At 32.1% G+C, this 16,767-nt stretch overlaps 1 protein-coding gene across 4 annotated transcripts in view; it reads left to right on the top strand.

The window, feature by feature from the left end:
• NECTIN3 (nectin cell adhesion molecule 3) overlaps nt 1–16,767 on the top strand; it is a 133,936-nt gene that overhangs the window by 70,028 nt on the left and 47,141 nt on the right. For 3 of the 4 annotated variants that reach the window (XM_059164200.1, XM_059164197.1, XM_059164198.1), the window contains exon 6: nt 1,022–4,955. In XM_059164200.1, coding sequence (XP_059020183.1) covers nt 1,022–1,602 — 581 coding nt within the window. In that variant the 3' untranslated portion in view covers nt 1,603–4,955. Of the gene's footprint in view, nt 1–1,021; nt 4,956–11,482; nt 11,622–13,809; nt 13,895–16,767 lie in introns of those variants that run through there. The other variant, XM_059164199.1, reaches the window with a different exon arrangement.

The raw sequence follows: 16,767 nt of genomic DNA, 5'->3' as shown, positions 1-16,767 counted from the left end.
CAAATACCACTTAATTGATTATTAACCAATCTTTAGTTTTTACTATTTATGTTTAGTTGCTTTTTAATATTAATAGCTATTTATTCTGTAATCTAATGGCAATACACAGGATCATTTGCATCTAATATAAGTATTATTAGAATGTTCTCTCTAAAATATTAGCTATTCTTTGAGACTCCATACTAAAGCAATGTGACACTAAATTTTGCAGATATGGTTGAAATTCTTCCAGTTTCCTAAGTGTTCAGAAATCTTACCCATGGGATATAGACATGGTGATGACATTTTTATAACACTTGGTAACATGTTTTTACTGTCTTTGTCTGTTAGTCTCATTTGATAATATAGCCCATTTGGCTAACACAATTTAAACATATGCTTTTTATTTTCAAATTACCTAATAATGGTGTCCTTTCTAAAAATTGAAGAGTTCTCTTTACTTAAGGAAAATATTTTTGAGAGAATTATTAAACCAATAGCTTATACTATGGCCACTTAACAAGAATCTATAGTTTTTCATTCTTTTCTTAAAAAAGTAAATGAAATTAGGTAAAGATTGATCTTAAGAAATCATACCTTAATTTTTTTTTTATTCTTTCATTTTATTTCTTCATTCTTCTGGCTAAGAAAATGTTTGGATTATTTAATCTTTTTATGTGATAATTCTTAAGCCAGCTGTATATAGGACACTTAAGTATGCTTTTCATTAAAAAAAAAGAAGAAGAAAAAAGTATTCCTTGACATTTAATACCATGATTAAACTTGGAATAGAATAATTTAGGATTTACACCATAGGTAATTTTTCATTCCTTTTACTTCTTTGTCAACTGGCTAAATGTCAGTTTTATTATTTTTTAAAAGTACATAAGTACCACTACATTCTGATCTTAAGAATGAAAAACTATTATTACTATGAATATATATTCATTAACTGTGCTGTCTTTTCAACTTGCTGCCGAATCAGCCCGCATTGACATTCTTTGCCTTTCTGTGTCTTGTCTATCTTTACTGTTTCCATTAGATCCTCCTACTACTACCACCCTTCAGCCTACAATTCAGTGGCATCCCTCAACAGCTGACATCGAGGATCTAGCAACAGAACCAAAAAAATTGCCCTTCCCATTGTCAACTTTGGCAACAATTAAGGATGACACAATTGGCACAATCATTGCTAGTGTAGTGGGTGGGGCTCTCTTCATAGTGCTTGTAAGTGTTTTGGCTGGAATATTCTGCTATAGGAGAAGACGGACGTTTCGTGGAGACTATTTTGCCAAGAACTACATTCCACCATCAGATATGCAAAAAGAATCACAAATAGATGTTCTTCAACAAGATGAGCTTGATTCTTACCCAGACAGTGTGAAAAAAGAAAACAAAAATCCAGTGAACAATCTAATACGGAAAGACTATTTAGAAGAGCCTGAAAAAACGCAGTGGAACAATGTAGAAAATCTCAGTAGGTTTGAAAGACCGATGGATTATTATGAAGATCTAAAAATGGGAATGAAGTTCGTCAGCGATGAACATTATGACGACAATGAAGATGACTTAGTTTCACACGTAGATGGTTCGGTAATTTCCAGGAGGGAGTGGTATGTTTAGCAACCACTATATGTGACTTACCTATGTACAATGTTTCATTCATACTAGTTGATCATTTTCAAATTGTTCATACTTTTTCTTGAGGAAGAATAAGCTTTTTCAACTTGATTTTCAAGCTTTTTATATTCTAATTTGACAAATGAAAATGTAAAATCTGGGTTCAATGTATCTGAGCTGCTTTACAATTTTTTTTCAATGCTGTACTACTGTCAAGATTTAAATTTTAATGCAGAGTACTTTATTGGTCTGAGGCACACAGGTAAGAAGAAATGTCAACATTAAATGTATGACTTTTTTGGTACAAAAATTAAAAAAAAAAAAAAAAGGAAACTACCTTGGCATTGTGTATTAAATGTTTACCTAAGACTATAATCTCAAGTATAATGTTTGTTAAACATATACCTCTCAAAATTTATCACCACTAAATGATACTACATCAAAATTGACTATAAAACTAATTCAAGAAATGTTTATATATATTTTTAGTATACCAAAAAATATTCAGCCTGATGAAACACCTTTGCTTTTCAAACATTATTTTCTAAGTTTCTACACAAATGGAATCTTTACCTCTGCATTTTAATGAGCCTTGCCATAATTACTGTAGAGTGGCTTTTCAAAGATATTTTGTTGCACTAAAACTGTGGTAGTAAACTCAGTGAACATGATGTGTGGAAGAGCATAATTAGCTGGTCAGTATTTTTGTCCAAAATACAAGAGTTATAATAAAAACATGCCTTTTAAACATAATTATTACAATTTTTCTCATCTCTGGAGGACAATTCTTAAATGTTGTATGAACATGGATTTTCGTATGTTAAGTGGCATAGTTTTGTTTGAATGCTTTATGTCCTAAATATAAGAATAATAATGAAAAGATGGTACACAGTTAAATATAGTTCAGAGAGGGCATTTCAGTATATGGAACAACGTGGATAAGCTAGTATTGGAGTACTGGTTTTCAGAAATGAGACATGTCAGCCAAGAATCTATACAAAGAATTTTTTAGCCCATCTTATTTTAGTCATCTAATATTGATGTTGTTCAAACAGGTAAATATATAGAAAAATTAGAATAAACTTGTAAATTTGAGGTTTAATGAGAAAAATCTGATTATAGAACCAGTCACTAACGCTTGCTGATGGATATTGGCAAACCATCCCCCTTTTCCTCCTAAATGTATGTATTTGTTTCAAGGTTTTTGTTTTTCCAATTAAAACTGGAAACATCATAAGGTTTTTTGTTTTGTTTTTGTTTTTTGCATAATTCATTAAGTATATTCTTCCCAGAAATCATGTATCTTTTGAAAAAGAAATGTTATCTAAATCTTCAAATGTGGATCTTCTTCTTTGTGAGGTAATTATAAATTGCTTCTACAATGGAGTCCTATAAAATTGTAATAATGACAACTATTTTGAAGCCCAAAGAATGTTTTTTCTGTTGATGATTCATTTGAAAAAGGACTGTGTAGAATTGCCTTAGGTATTTTGCCAGGGAACTGAAGTGGAAGTTAGTAGGAAAATCATAAATAAATTATTTTGTTAATAAAAAGGCAAAGTAGGTACTTTTTTTTAACCCCCCAACCATCCAAATCCTGGTGATTCTCATCAAATCTGAAGGAATGTTTTATAAGGCAGAGTTCTAACATGTTCATAGAATTTTGCAAGTAGTCAAGGCCTTATTCTAAACTATTATAGCGTAATTTCCTTTCTTTGAACTAGCAATATTTTGTGGGAATTAGGAACTTATTTTCTCTTCCTAAACATTCACACACTTAGTCTAAAACTATAATATCAGCTAAGGATACAGGTAAGCTCACTGATACATTGTTAAGAATATCTGACTTTAATATCCTTAACCACTGATACACAAATATTAACTCTTTGGTCCAAGTCATTGGAAGGAAATTTTATTGATAATACTCTGTGATTGAAATAGACTTTATTTTTTAATTTAAATATAGCACTGATATGGCCACAAGAAAGATGGATCTAAAATTCTCACTATGGAAGATGTGAATATGTGGCTTTTTGTTCACAATTTCATCTTTAGAACAATGGTTTGAAATGCTATATGAATCTGAGCAGGATAATCACTGTCTAAATCTCAACTTGAATATTATGTGAAGGAAATCAGCAATATATTTTAAGAACTGCATTTCAAAAATAAAAATACTTAGTGATTAAGACCCTCCTTTATATTGTGGCCATTATGTGTTCAGGGTGGGCCTTTTTTGGTCTGTTTGTTTTGTTTTGTTTTTTGATGGGAGAGGGCATCATGCAAAACTACAAGTGTGTGTTTGATACATTCTGTATCCCTAAACTAAATCATTTGGCAAGCTAAAAGATTTCAAAATCTTAAGAATCTGATACTACTTAAGACTTTTTGAAACATTGCACTGCTGATTATTAGAGGTTTGTTTACTGTACCTAGAGACTTATTTGTGAACATGAATAGTCATTAAACTTTTTTTGTTAATTTTTTAATATCCGTGATATACACAGCTAATTGATAGATACATATGAAAAACCTTTTCTTTTTCTGGAAAAGATGGAAGAATGTTTTATTTTGACCATGTTTATTTTTGTTTCTTTTTTCTTTGAACTGGCTTCTTGTTTTTGTATTCACTTTAGGGTTTTCTTTCACACTGGTTAAAATATTTCAGTGATGCAGGGATGATGAATGCAACTTTTATTTTTTCCTGCCATTTTGATTAAAATACATTAAAACTTTAATAGGCTAGGGGTTAACTTTAAAAGTGACATTTGAGGAATACATTATAGTTGAAATATTTAGTATTTTACCATGTGCCTAAAAGGTTTCTATTTGATAAGTCTAACATTTAAAGAAACCATTAAGGTTTTTCAGTAGAAAGTATTGCTTCTGATAGCCATATATAGGAACGTTTTCTAAAGATAACCCTAGCTAAATGTGTAGCAGAAGGGCTTGTAGGAATTACAATGTATGAGTGCAAAAATTGAGATAAATATAACAATTTTATATGTGGAAAACATCCGATTTGAGTTTGATTTTTGTTTTTGATTAATAGTAAAGGTATATGAACAAGAAGTTATGAATGTGTGGAAGTAATCAGTGTAAAATATAAGAGAGGAAGAAACGGTATCGTATTGACTTTAATTCTAATAGAGGAATGATAAATTTAATTGTTCTTTCTGTTTACTTGTTAATTGGAAATGTATTATCCATAAGAAGATCCTTTTTCAATTTTTTGGTGTATTGGGTTTGGATTTAACTTTAATTTGTACCAGTGGTATTTTTTACCAAGTTATTTATCAGGTGGTAGCCCTAATAGCCATGCAACAAATCTTTAAATAAAAGCTTTTTAAAAATTCTTTAGAGGCATATTTCTATAACAAGCCTATGTCTCTGTATTACCTTCTTTGTACTCGTTATGTCATTTGATGGAGAGAGAGAGAGAGAGAGTGTGTGTGTGTGTGTGTGTGTGTGATATATAACCTAGTTCTTATATTTTAATTAAGTTTTTTGGGAATTTGAAACTATTTTATTTCTCTTCCCAAGTAAGACAGTATCAGGTTAAGGATACAGTTAAATAAAGTTTGAGAGAGCACCTAAGTTTGTAGCTTAGCTATTACAGAATTTAGTGTTAATTGACCATTTAATTCCTTTTTCCTGTCTACACATTATGAATAACATTCTCCACAATCATTAATTACCTGTTTCTTTAGTCTTAGCAGTTAAAACTAATTTTGAATGTTTTTGCTGTTGTTTGACATAAGTTAAATCATTTATATTGGCTTTCATTTGGATGAACATATTTCACGAAATTTTTGTAAGTTGGCATTTAGTGTTTTTACTTATAATAGCTTTCAGTATAAATGCCATTGTTTCTAATTGTAATCACCTCCCTGTTTTCTATCTCTGATGTTTAAAATTATACTGGTTTTCCTAAACTTTAAATTATCTTAATGCAAGCAGCAGTGTTTCTTGGTTTGTTTTTGTTTTTAAATAGCATACAGTTTGACTAGATTCAGCTTGGTTTCTCTCTTGTTATACCAATGAAAATTCATGCATTGAAAGAATCTCTAGAATAGTATACATGGCCTATCACCTTTTCTATGTTCTAAAAAATGCTTTCTTTTTAATATTTGTTTTCTCCTATTCCAATAATCTGCAAGTTTTTTTGTTTTGTTTTGTTTGCCACCTATTTACTTTGAGTTGAGTAGTGATAGGTTTGCTTACAATAGCTTTTGCTGTTTATATCCACAGGGGTCATTTTCTTGAACCTTGATGATAGTTATTTTACCATGTTCCTTTCAATTTATGAGGATAAAACCTGATTCAATTTTGGGTTGTACTAGTTCTCTTACCTTTTCTGCTGCTGTGTCTGGCTGGATGTTATAGGTGAAGCAGAGTGAAGTGAGTTTAGTAGGATAACTTTAAAATATTTGAGAGTAAGTCAAGACCCCATTTCCTTACATGTATAATATTTCTATAAAGATATGATCTCTAATTTCACAGTTTAATTCATGAGAAATATCTCAGGAAATACCTAGTCTTGAAGGGACAGTCCGATCTTAAAGCCAGAGGTAGCTAGATCTAGAAGACTGGGCTCCCTTTTTAAGAAAACACTGTATTGTGGGAAATTATACAAAAGTAGGATAGAATAATGAACCTTCATGTGCCAGCTTCAATTATCCATTCATGGTCATTCTTGTTCCATTTAAACTCCTACCCACATAATCCCTCCTGCCATTAGTTCATCTGTAAATATAGCAGCATACAGCTGTAAAAGAGAAGGAATATTTAGGAAAAGTACTATAGATTTATTATTACACAAAAAATTAATTTGCAATTTCATTTAGTATCTAAATGTGCCTTCATTATTAGTATTGTTCTTCATTCTTCCAGTTCTTTGCAGGAATGATACCTACTGGGAATAAATGCTTACTAATAAATAACATGGATTAGCACTGATACCCTCATTTGGTCTATGTGTCAGATGTTCCCCTGTCACTCAGGGTACTTATCTTGTGCCTCCTTTACATTCTTGACCTCTATTTAAATTGAGGCTAGTTCATTCACCTCAGCTCTCATATATCATAGTGGGTCACAATATGCTGACTGTGCCGAGAGGGAACAACCCAGTGTTTATTTGATTATGTTCTGGAACTAACCCACTCCACGCTTCCCACAGGATTTTGTGGGTGTCTTGTGTAGCAAGTGAACTCCTGACATTTGGATGATGTGGGGCCACCAGTGCCAGTTTACATATTATGTACTAGTACAACATTTATTTTGTTAATTATCACTTACCCAAAAAAAGGATAAGATAAATGATGATAAATCCCTATGTTGGAATATATATGTATGGATTCTGTGACCCCACTTTGAGGATTTTGCTCTCTATGGTGAGGATAGGGATGATATAAAATTCATCCTTGCATTCTTGGCACTGAGCATGTGCCTGACACATACTAGGTTACTATTGAGAATTTGTTGAATGAGATGCTGACAACACTGTTCTGAGCCAAAGAGAGGACTTTTATTAAAAAGTAGATAAATATTTGGATGGATATAAAGAACTAGATGTATTGGAAAGGTAAGCACTAAAGGAGGCTATTGAAAAATAAAAATGAGATCTATTTATGGGGAAAATTGGTAACACAGTGATAGGTATTATGGGGGCAAATAGAAGTTGAGATAAGTTTGTAGATAATTCATATTAATGTATGAATCGTGATACAGCACTGAAGTTTTGATGAAGGGTATAAAAAAGTGAAGGTTTCATTTAATTATTAGGACCTACTGTTTGAATACAAGTGTGAAAAGGGCTTGTAGATTTTTTTTTTCTTTTAAAGATTTTATTTATTCATCTGACCAAATCACAAGTAGGCAGAGAAGCAGACAGAGAGAGGTTTGGGAAGCAGGCTCCCCGCTGAGCAGAGAGCCCATGTGGGGCTTGATCCCAAGACCCTGGGACCATGACCCGAGCTGAAGACAGAGGCTTTAACCCACTGAGCCACCCAGGTGCCCAGGGCAAGTAGATTTCTATACTCACCCATTTTAAGTGGTTTTAGCTAATTGCTTTATTTTATTGTATAGAAGTATTTTTTTCAAATCTTGCAAGATGTGAATTAGGTGAGCAAACGTTTGAATAGCTTTCACATATTTTTTATTCTTCTGTATCAGTAATAAAGACAAATTCAGTTTAGTAATTATATGTATATTTTTTCAAAATAATGAAATTTCTTATATCTGTATGGTTTCTTTTGGTATATGTTAACAGATTTTTTAACGTTTTCCCCTTAAGGCTAAGGCATAGGTAAGATATCTCTGGTTATGGGCAGTAAGGTTTTGTTGTATTGGGGAATGCTATTTTTTTGTTGGTTTTGTAGATGAGTTTCCAGTATAATATATCCAGAATAGGTGCCGTGGTAATAGGAAGCTATTCTTTTGAGATACACATACACCAATCCTTTAATGCCAAATATTTTAACACTTTTGCCTTGTTTTCTGCTGATTGTAAGCATATCTTTAAGATTTATGGGACGCCTGGGTGGCTCAGTGGGTTAAGCCGCTGCCTTCGGCTCAGGTCATGATCTCAGGGTCTTGGGATCGAGTCCCGCGTCGGGCTCTCTGCTCAGCGGGGAGCCTGCTTCCCTCTCTCTCTCTCTGCCTGCCTCTCCATCTACTTGTGATTTCTCTCTGTCAAATAAATAAATAAAATCTTTAAAAAAAAAAAAAAAGATTTAGTATACCATTTCCTTGGGTGATAGCAGTGTTGCTTTATGTCAGTCAGTAAATTAGCTGAATGTTTAAGAATGCCAAATTTTTATACATTTGCTTATTTTTTTTCCTATTTTGTTGTAATATAGAGTCTGTGTAGATTATGTGGGCAAATGTGGAGGAGACAGTGTTAGAACAAAATTCTTAGTTTTCATTAAAATTCTTTGACTTGAATGCAAGAAATTTCTGCCCTTCCTTTGCATTTCATATAATGTGTTCATCATCTATTAATACCCTTAAATATATTTTTGGGTTTTTTGGTCAATTAGTAGAAAAATCGAAATGGAAATATGAAAATATCCCATATATGTATTTAACGTAGTTAATTTACCTTTATAGAATAGCCTATTGATAAATGGGTTCATACCTAGCTTTCCTTTCTGTTACTCTTTTCAGCTCTTGCTATACTTTTCTGATACTAAGAAGAGGTGTACAAAAATAAATATGAATATAGAATGAATAGAACTCAGTGAAAGAAATATGTCCAATTAAGATAGAAGGAGGAGTTAAGGTCTGTGCAGTCAACTCTGAGTTACAAAGTTCTAGAGCTAGGAGTTATAAGGCTAATGGGACAGAAGTAGATAAATATAACTTAAATGTTTAAAAATAGTGTCTATTGGACTTGAGAATTACTTAAGGGTATGAAAAATAGTGTATAGAGTTGGGAATTACTTTAGGATATGTAAAGTTTGTGATTATGTTTTCTTACAACCACTACCAAATTGAGTATCTTCGCTAAGATTAACAAAGATTTTTTGGAGGTGTGCTGTTTGATGAAGAATGTATAATGATCTATACATTGAAAATCTATATTCAAAGAGTAACCTGAGTTTTCCAAAAATACCTTTGGAAGTATTATTATAAATATGGTATTAACTTTGTCCTTACCATCAAGATAACCCTCAGATTTGAATTCAGTACACATGGGCAAAAATGATAAGGCTGCTTTTTATCCTTTAGCAAAATGAAGATTTCCTTTAAAGGAAAACCTTTAGAATAACTAGTGTGACATAAGTAGCATACCTGACACATTGGGATTTTTTATTTGTGCCACTGACAATGTGTATGACCTTGGGCAGGTAACTTTGGGCACAGTAATCTTAATAGGTTTCAGTTGACCTATTGTTAAAGATTGAATACAAAAATATAATTTATACAGTGGGAAAAGTGATAATATAGAGTAGAAATTGTTCCTAGGTCATTCTAAGTTTTTAAACATTTACAGGAGCAGAATAATATTTGCTGGCTTGGATTTCAGACCTTTTCTCGTGCAGCACATATTCAAATAGAAATAGTGGGAATTAGACAAATGAGCAATAATGGGAAGATAAATTAGGCATGTGTTAGCAATTAAGGGTAAAGTCTCACATGAGTAAGCTGGTTATATTGCTTAAAATAATTGTCTTATCTGAGGACATCTGGGTGGCTCAGTCGGTTAAGCATCCTGCTCTTGATCTCAAGAGTCATGAATTAAAGCCCTGCATTGAACTCTACTCTATGGAACCTGCTTTAACAACAACAAAAAAATTGTATATATTAATATTTTTAGATTCTAATCTAAATGAAATGGGTTACTTAGATTGGTATAAAGTTCTTAGTGTAGAATGAGACTAACAGAATGACATTAATAAATGAACTGAGGATTGATAGTTTTCTAAAGAAATTTTTATAACAAGAAAGTAAAACTTTTTTTAAAAGCAAACATCATATGACTCACATTTTAATAGAAACAGTTGGAAAATATTTCTAAATACGTAATATATGGAAACACTTAGGATGATAAGTCACTGAAACGTATTTCAAAACTGATAGTGCTTTAATTTCCTTTAAATTTGCCATGTCTGGTTCTACCAGTCATTGCAATTATTTAGAAGTTTATATGAATGTCCATTAAGTGAAATCTGAGAACTCTCCATTTCCAAGTAGGGGACCAAAAAGAGACTCTATATTAGATATTGCAAAAACCATTTTCTCCCAACAAGGACATAATGGTGAGGGCTTCAAGCCTACCCCAGCTAGGTTTATGTTACTCTTTGTTCTCTATTAGTTGATTGAAAGAGCTTGGGCAGAATATTTAACTTTAGAATTGCAGTATTTTCATTTTTACTATTATCTTTCTTATTGGTTAGAAAGATAAAACAATTTTATATATCGATGATACTTGGCAGTTACTCAAAAAGTTTGATGTCACAAATTATCAAAGTAATATTTACATGTAAGGGTTGATTGTATTGTCATACCCATAACATTTACATTTGAAAGCACATAGATAACAATAGTTTTAGTAAATTCCTTAATTCCCTTATTTGGATGTTCATAAAGTAGAGTGACTTTTCAGGATTGTATGAAGTGATAATTGCTAAAAATTGATAAATATGTTTTTAAAATACTTTCTTAACAAAATTTATGGTACAGGCTAGGAAAGAGAAATTGGTATTTAGAAATTACGTAGTGTGTTTACAAACAAGGGATGGGGAAGATTTTTTCATTTAATTGTGTAGTAAAGACACTCTCTTCAGTGGACTTTGTATTAAATGTTTATGAGTTAAGGGAAGATTAACAGCAACAGTGCTGTTTTTATAATAACCTCTATGTAAAAACATACAGTGTAATTTTCAACGTACTTATTAGATCTGGGATATTTTTTATGTCTTTGGTTTGCCCCTTCTTGTAATCCTTTGGTTTCCTTAATAGAATTTCTCTTATGTTCTACTAGAATAAAAATGGCAAATGTATATTGTTGGTTAACTGAGAATAATGAAAAAAATTATTTTTTAGAGTAGGAATTTAAAATAGTTTTCATCCTTTTCTCTGTCTTCTCTTCAGACATTCCTTGCCCATAGAAAATAGATAAACTTGTTGATGTCTGACTGGGGATATTATTTTCATAACTTGGAAAAAAAGCAAAGCTGAAGTACTAAGGTGACATCCTGCAAGGAAGAACAGGGTTAGCATAATCCTACGAAAAATAATCAAATTGGGGGTTCTCTAATCTTGCTGTTGGGTAACATGTTTCAATCAGTCGTTGAACATTTTAGAAATTAGGGTATGGAAACTCAAGAACTCTTTTTTAAAAAATTGTTTGAAAAGCCTAATTTTGGTTGCTTTACAGATGTCCCATTTAAGCAGACCTCTTCCATAGCCGTAGCTGGAGCTGTAATTGGAGCTGTCCTTGCTCTTTTCATCATTGCTGTCTTTGTGACTGTCCTGCTGACTCCTCGAAAAAAGAGACCATCCTATCTTGACAAAGTGTAGGTAACTTTTTTGCTTGTGTTCACCATTCAGTGTAAGTCAGGCTTTATCTTTACAGCTGCTTATAGCTGTGAAATGTCTGAGGGATGGGAATAAAGATACTGTTAGATCTTTGTGAGACGACTGTGGTTTCATCAGACTGTGTCAAGGTAAATAGTGTCATGGGGTTGTTGGAGACAAATATATTAGACACCTTTTTCACCAAAAAATTTATTGGACATCTTTCTAAATGATAATGTAATGGCACTTTTCTTTTGTTCTGCCTTATGAATAAAAATGCAGGTCTTTGATGAGTTATGGTTGAAAGAGAGATTCAAAATATCTTAAGTTTAACTCCTCCAGATTGTATATGCCAGTCTTATGTATAGCTAGATCTTACTCTGAACTGCCAAGAAGTATCAAATATGTCTAGTTTTAAAGCTTTTTTCCTTAAATATTTTTTATTTTGGTGAGTTACAAAATGTGCAACTTTTTTATTTAAAGAGAAAGCAATATTTTGGGCCTAGTCATTGAGCTAGAATGTTAAAGCATAAATTGCACTTCACCCTAGAATCAAAAGAACAATGTCCCAATTCACTGAATTCCATCAACAGCTTTTATTGCTTCATCTGTGCAATGTAAATAATACTTTCCTCTTTACCTTCTATGGTTGTGATGAGTAGAATAAGATGATATTGTTGATGAACTGTGACTTTTATACAAATGGCATTATTTCTTACATAGTTATTAATATTTTTGTATTTGGACATGAGGTTATCTCTCAAAGAATGTATTTCTTCTGTCTTCATAAATTCTTTGTATGTGACTCTCCCTCTCTAATCTGACACAGGTATAGCATAGATCTTCTTAAAGACAACGGAGTGTTAGTCTCAGCTCTATCATGATCAAATTAGTGGTATGATCCTGAACAAGTCACATTGCCTCCATGGGCCTCGGTTTTCTCACCCAAATGACTGATGGCACCTTGGAGCTATAAATTTGCTGTGATTTTCATTAGATGAAAGGAAATAATTACTTTCAAAGGAGTGCAAATTACCTTTTCAGTGCAACACCTGTAACACTGATTCTTTAATATTTATAGTTATAATATTTATAGTTACAATTATGCTTATAGTTCTTTACTATTTCAAGAGTAGCATGTGGTTAACTTCATTTTAGTTTCCAAGTTATCTCAGCCATTTCTATAATTTCAAAAATATAATTTACTAGTAGACTAAATAATTACATCCATGTAACCATTTTATTTGTCATTTGAGTTCTGTTCATTTAAAATTATTATTTCATGCCCACATTGAGAAGTTATTAGACCAAAGAGAATTTGTAATTACTTTGGCCTTTATAGATTTCATTCTTTTTATTTTTTAATATAGGTAACATTTTGTTTGATTTAGTCATCACATGAATTGAAAATTAGTTATCTGTGAACTTCAAAACTATAAGAATATATTAAAAATTGTTTTCTAAAATGCAGAGAGCTACAAGATATACTTAACTTTGTTTTTATTATAACAATATTAAATATATGAAAGTTTTTTAAAAGTTTTATTAAGTTACATTGGCAAAAATAAATATTCCTTGAGGATGTAATGGTCTCTTTGTTTATTTCAGGTGACAAGATTTATAATGGTCTTTAGATTGAAAAATCTTAATTTGCATCATAGTTATTCTAAGTGTAATTATGGGTTTTGAAAATTAGTTTTGGAAGTATTTCCAAAATGCAGTATAATTTCTTTTCATTATCATTTTAAGATACAGTTTTTTAAATTACTTTTATGACACTTTGCCTTCCATTGCATACATTTGACTATCTTTAAAATATGGTAGACATAGTCTGATGGAAAAATGTGTATTTATTGAATTTACTGAAGTAAATTGGTTATTTATTTACTGGTTACTTTATTAATTTTCAGAAACATGCTTTCATTTGAGTTACTTCTTTAAATGAATCAATTAGATTGGTTTTAAACATTGGAAGTTTAAAACCAGGATTCCCCCGCCCCGATCTATGATAGGTTAGTGGAAATATAAGAAATGAATTAAGCATGTGCACTAACATAAATATTAGTGTGAGGAAAGTATCCACAAAACTTGAGAACCTTGATTGTTTTCCCCCTTCTTCTTGCCTTTTTTTTTTTTTTTTTTTTTCGGTAAATGTTGCAATCACATTTATTAACCTTTTTAATGCAGGATCGACCTTCCACCCACACATAAACCACCTCCCATGTATGAAGAACGATCTCCCCCCTTGCCTCAAAAAGACCTTCTATATCAGGTATGTGTTCATGATTGTACTTAAAATGAAATTAAAAATATGAGAAAATGCATATTATTTGAGTATTATCTAGTCATTATACATTAAATGTTGCATAATAACACATAATCATTTCTCTGAAACATTTAAAGGATCAAACTGTTGACAAATTAGTAAGAAAAGATGTGAAGCCAGAGTAGATAGGACAAATCAACACTGTATTAGGAGTAAAAATTTTTACTAAAAGCTTATGGCCAAAGACTTACTGTTAAAACAGTTTTATTGACATACAGAATCGCTGTATAATATGCATTTTTATATAAAAGAAAAATTGAATGCCTTTGGTAGGGTATGATGAAGAGTTTTTTCTCCTTGGAGTATGTATTTTATTTTTGTTTCTTTTCAGCATACTCAAAGTCTAAATTTTAGCATTCCTTTATTTAGCAATGAAGGGTTTATATTCCAGTTTAAAATTCTGAGTATGAATATTGGTCCCATATTACATTTATGATCATTTAAAATTTTCTTCTGGAATCAGTTTATAATAACTCATGTGAAAGTATTGGTTAAATGCTTCTATCTTATGTTCTATATCTAGATTAATATGCTCTCCTTGGGAAAGTTGAATCCATCAGAATATTTGAATACTTTTATTCTTAGCATTAGTAGTTTTGGTTTTGTTTTTTTTTCCTCTCACATCCATGTACCTTTTGGGGCTTTAACCCTGTACTGGGGTTTTGTTTTTGTTTTTACCTGTGGAATATTCTATAATATTTTCCTCCAAAGATATGTTTTGTGTCTTCAGCTCAAATAAGGCAAATTATTTGTCCACAAATTAATTTAATTTGGTGGGAAAACTCCATGGAAATATATGTGTTAAGATTTTTTCAACTTCTGTATCTTAGTTCACCAGATAGTCAGTCTCCTGCCTGAGCAGGGGGTGGAAAAGAACATTCATTGACAGGGGTCACCGGCTCTGTTGTCTTACAGAACATCGTGTCTGAGGGGTGAAGAAATGCCATCTTTTCAGACTCCTTGTTTTCAGAGAAAGAGTGTAGCCTCACATCCCTCTTGGCAAATAAATGAACTTGACAAGTAGTGTGAAATGTCAACAAAATATTTAGCTAGAGCTGTTGTTAACTGCTGCAGAAAGCAAGCTGTCTTCTCCCTCCACAAAGCTAGTAATTAATCAGAGAATTTCTAGATTCGGTTTTGGGAATTTTCTTAGAATGTTGTTGGTAATTTTCTAGGATGACCCTAACTGCATATAATTTCATTCCTGTCTGTAAAATCAATTGATTATATAACTTACTGTTTAATACCTTCAAATTAAATATTTATAAAAGCTTATGGATTGGAGAAAAATTATTTGGTTTTGATCATCATGTGTCCTTGGTTTTAGTTTAAAAAATATGATTGCTATGTATGTATTTGCTACCAAAAAAACACAAAAGGAAGATCTTTCTTGGATGATTTGAGTTGACAATGCTAGAAACTACAATTTTTAGCTTGGAGTTAGGGAAGCCTTCCTGGCCTTTGGAGGTGGGAGTTATGATACATCGATGCAAATACTCAGTTGTTGATTAGAGTAATTTGATTTGTAGTAAATTGCATACTCAAAAGCATAAACCTGGGTGGAAATGAAGAGCCATGTGGAAAAGTAATGGAATGTTTAGAAAGAAAATTGATAGGAGAGCACCTGCAATGAATAACAAACATTGGACTTTGGGAATCAGAGACAATTTAGTAACATTGTGACTTTTTCCTCACCTTGAAATTAAGCAGGTGAAAAACATGATTGTTTTTTTCTATCTTATAGCTATACAACTAGTTTTATAAAATATAGCTGAGAGTTAACTATTTGCTGTCATTTTGCTTAAGAGAGTAAGAACTTGAGTTGGAGATGAAATAACTCCTAATTCTCTAAATTATAGAATTATTAAATTATTTGTATTCTTTTAAGAATAAATTAGGCTAGGGGTAACTGGGTAGCTCAGTCATTTAAGCACCTGCCTCTTAATTTAGGCTCAGGTTATGACCTCAGGGCTGTGAGATCAAGACCCACTTCCAGCTCTATCCTGGGCATGGAACCTGCTTAAAATTCTCGCTTTCCCTCACTCACCCCCACCACTAGCTGCATGAGCACATTTTTGCACATGCCATCTATCCCCCCAAAAAATAAAGAATAAATTAAGCTAAAATTATTATCCATCAGTAAGAATTTGTTATGATTCATCCATTATAATGTCATATATTAATTATATGGCTGTTTGTGTTTTAATTAATGTGATCTCAAAATGTAACGTACATAGAACTGTATCTCAGTTACTAAGAAATACGTGAGTGTGTTATTACTATCCAATTTAGTTTCGTGCAATGACAGCATGTTGTAATACTAAATGCCTTTTTAATGTTCCACTTCACTTCAGTAGATGACTTTTCACCTTTAAAATGATGTGGTAATTCCTGCTTGAAGTCATTGACCTAGGTAACTAGGTCACTAGGCCATGCTCCCAAATGCTTCCATGACTTTAAGGAAGAGTGCAACTTCTTCTACTCATCACTATTCTATTCTTGGGAAGCCTCAAAGGAAGCATTTCCTCACAACCCACATTTGTCTACCTTGTGTAACTGTTGCTTTTGTGGGAATGGTGCCAACACTCATCCCTGAGAAGTTCTGTTCTCAATGTAAATTAAGACAATGTGTCCTGGTATTGTGTAAAGGCAGTTTCCTTGAGTGGTAGCTATCACCATACTGCAGAGACGATGCATGGAAGCATGCATAAGTATGAGGGAAGGAAAAAGGAATATTTTGCCCGAAGGCAAAGATTAATTAAGAAATACCACTGGGGGGGGCGCCTGGGTGGCTCAGTGGGTTAAAGCCTTTGCCTTCA

The sequence above is a fragment of the Mustela lutreola genome, chromosome 2, assembly GCF_030435805.1.
Source record: "Mustela lutreola isolate mMusLut2 chromosome 2, mMusLut2.pri, whole genome shotgun sequence".
Taxonomy (NCBI): Eukaryota; Metazoa; Chordata; class Mammalia; order Carnivora; family Mustelidae; genus Mustela; species Mustela lutreola.
Note: the sequence above shows the minus strand (reverse complement) of the source record. Positions and strands in the feature narration are given on the sequence as shown.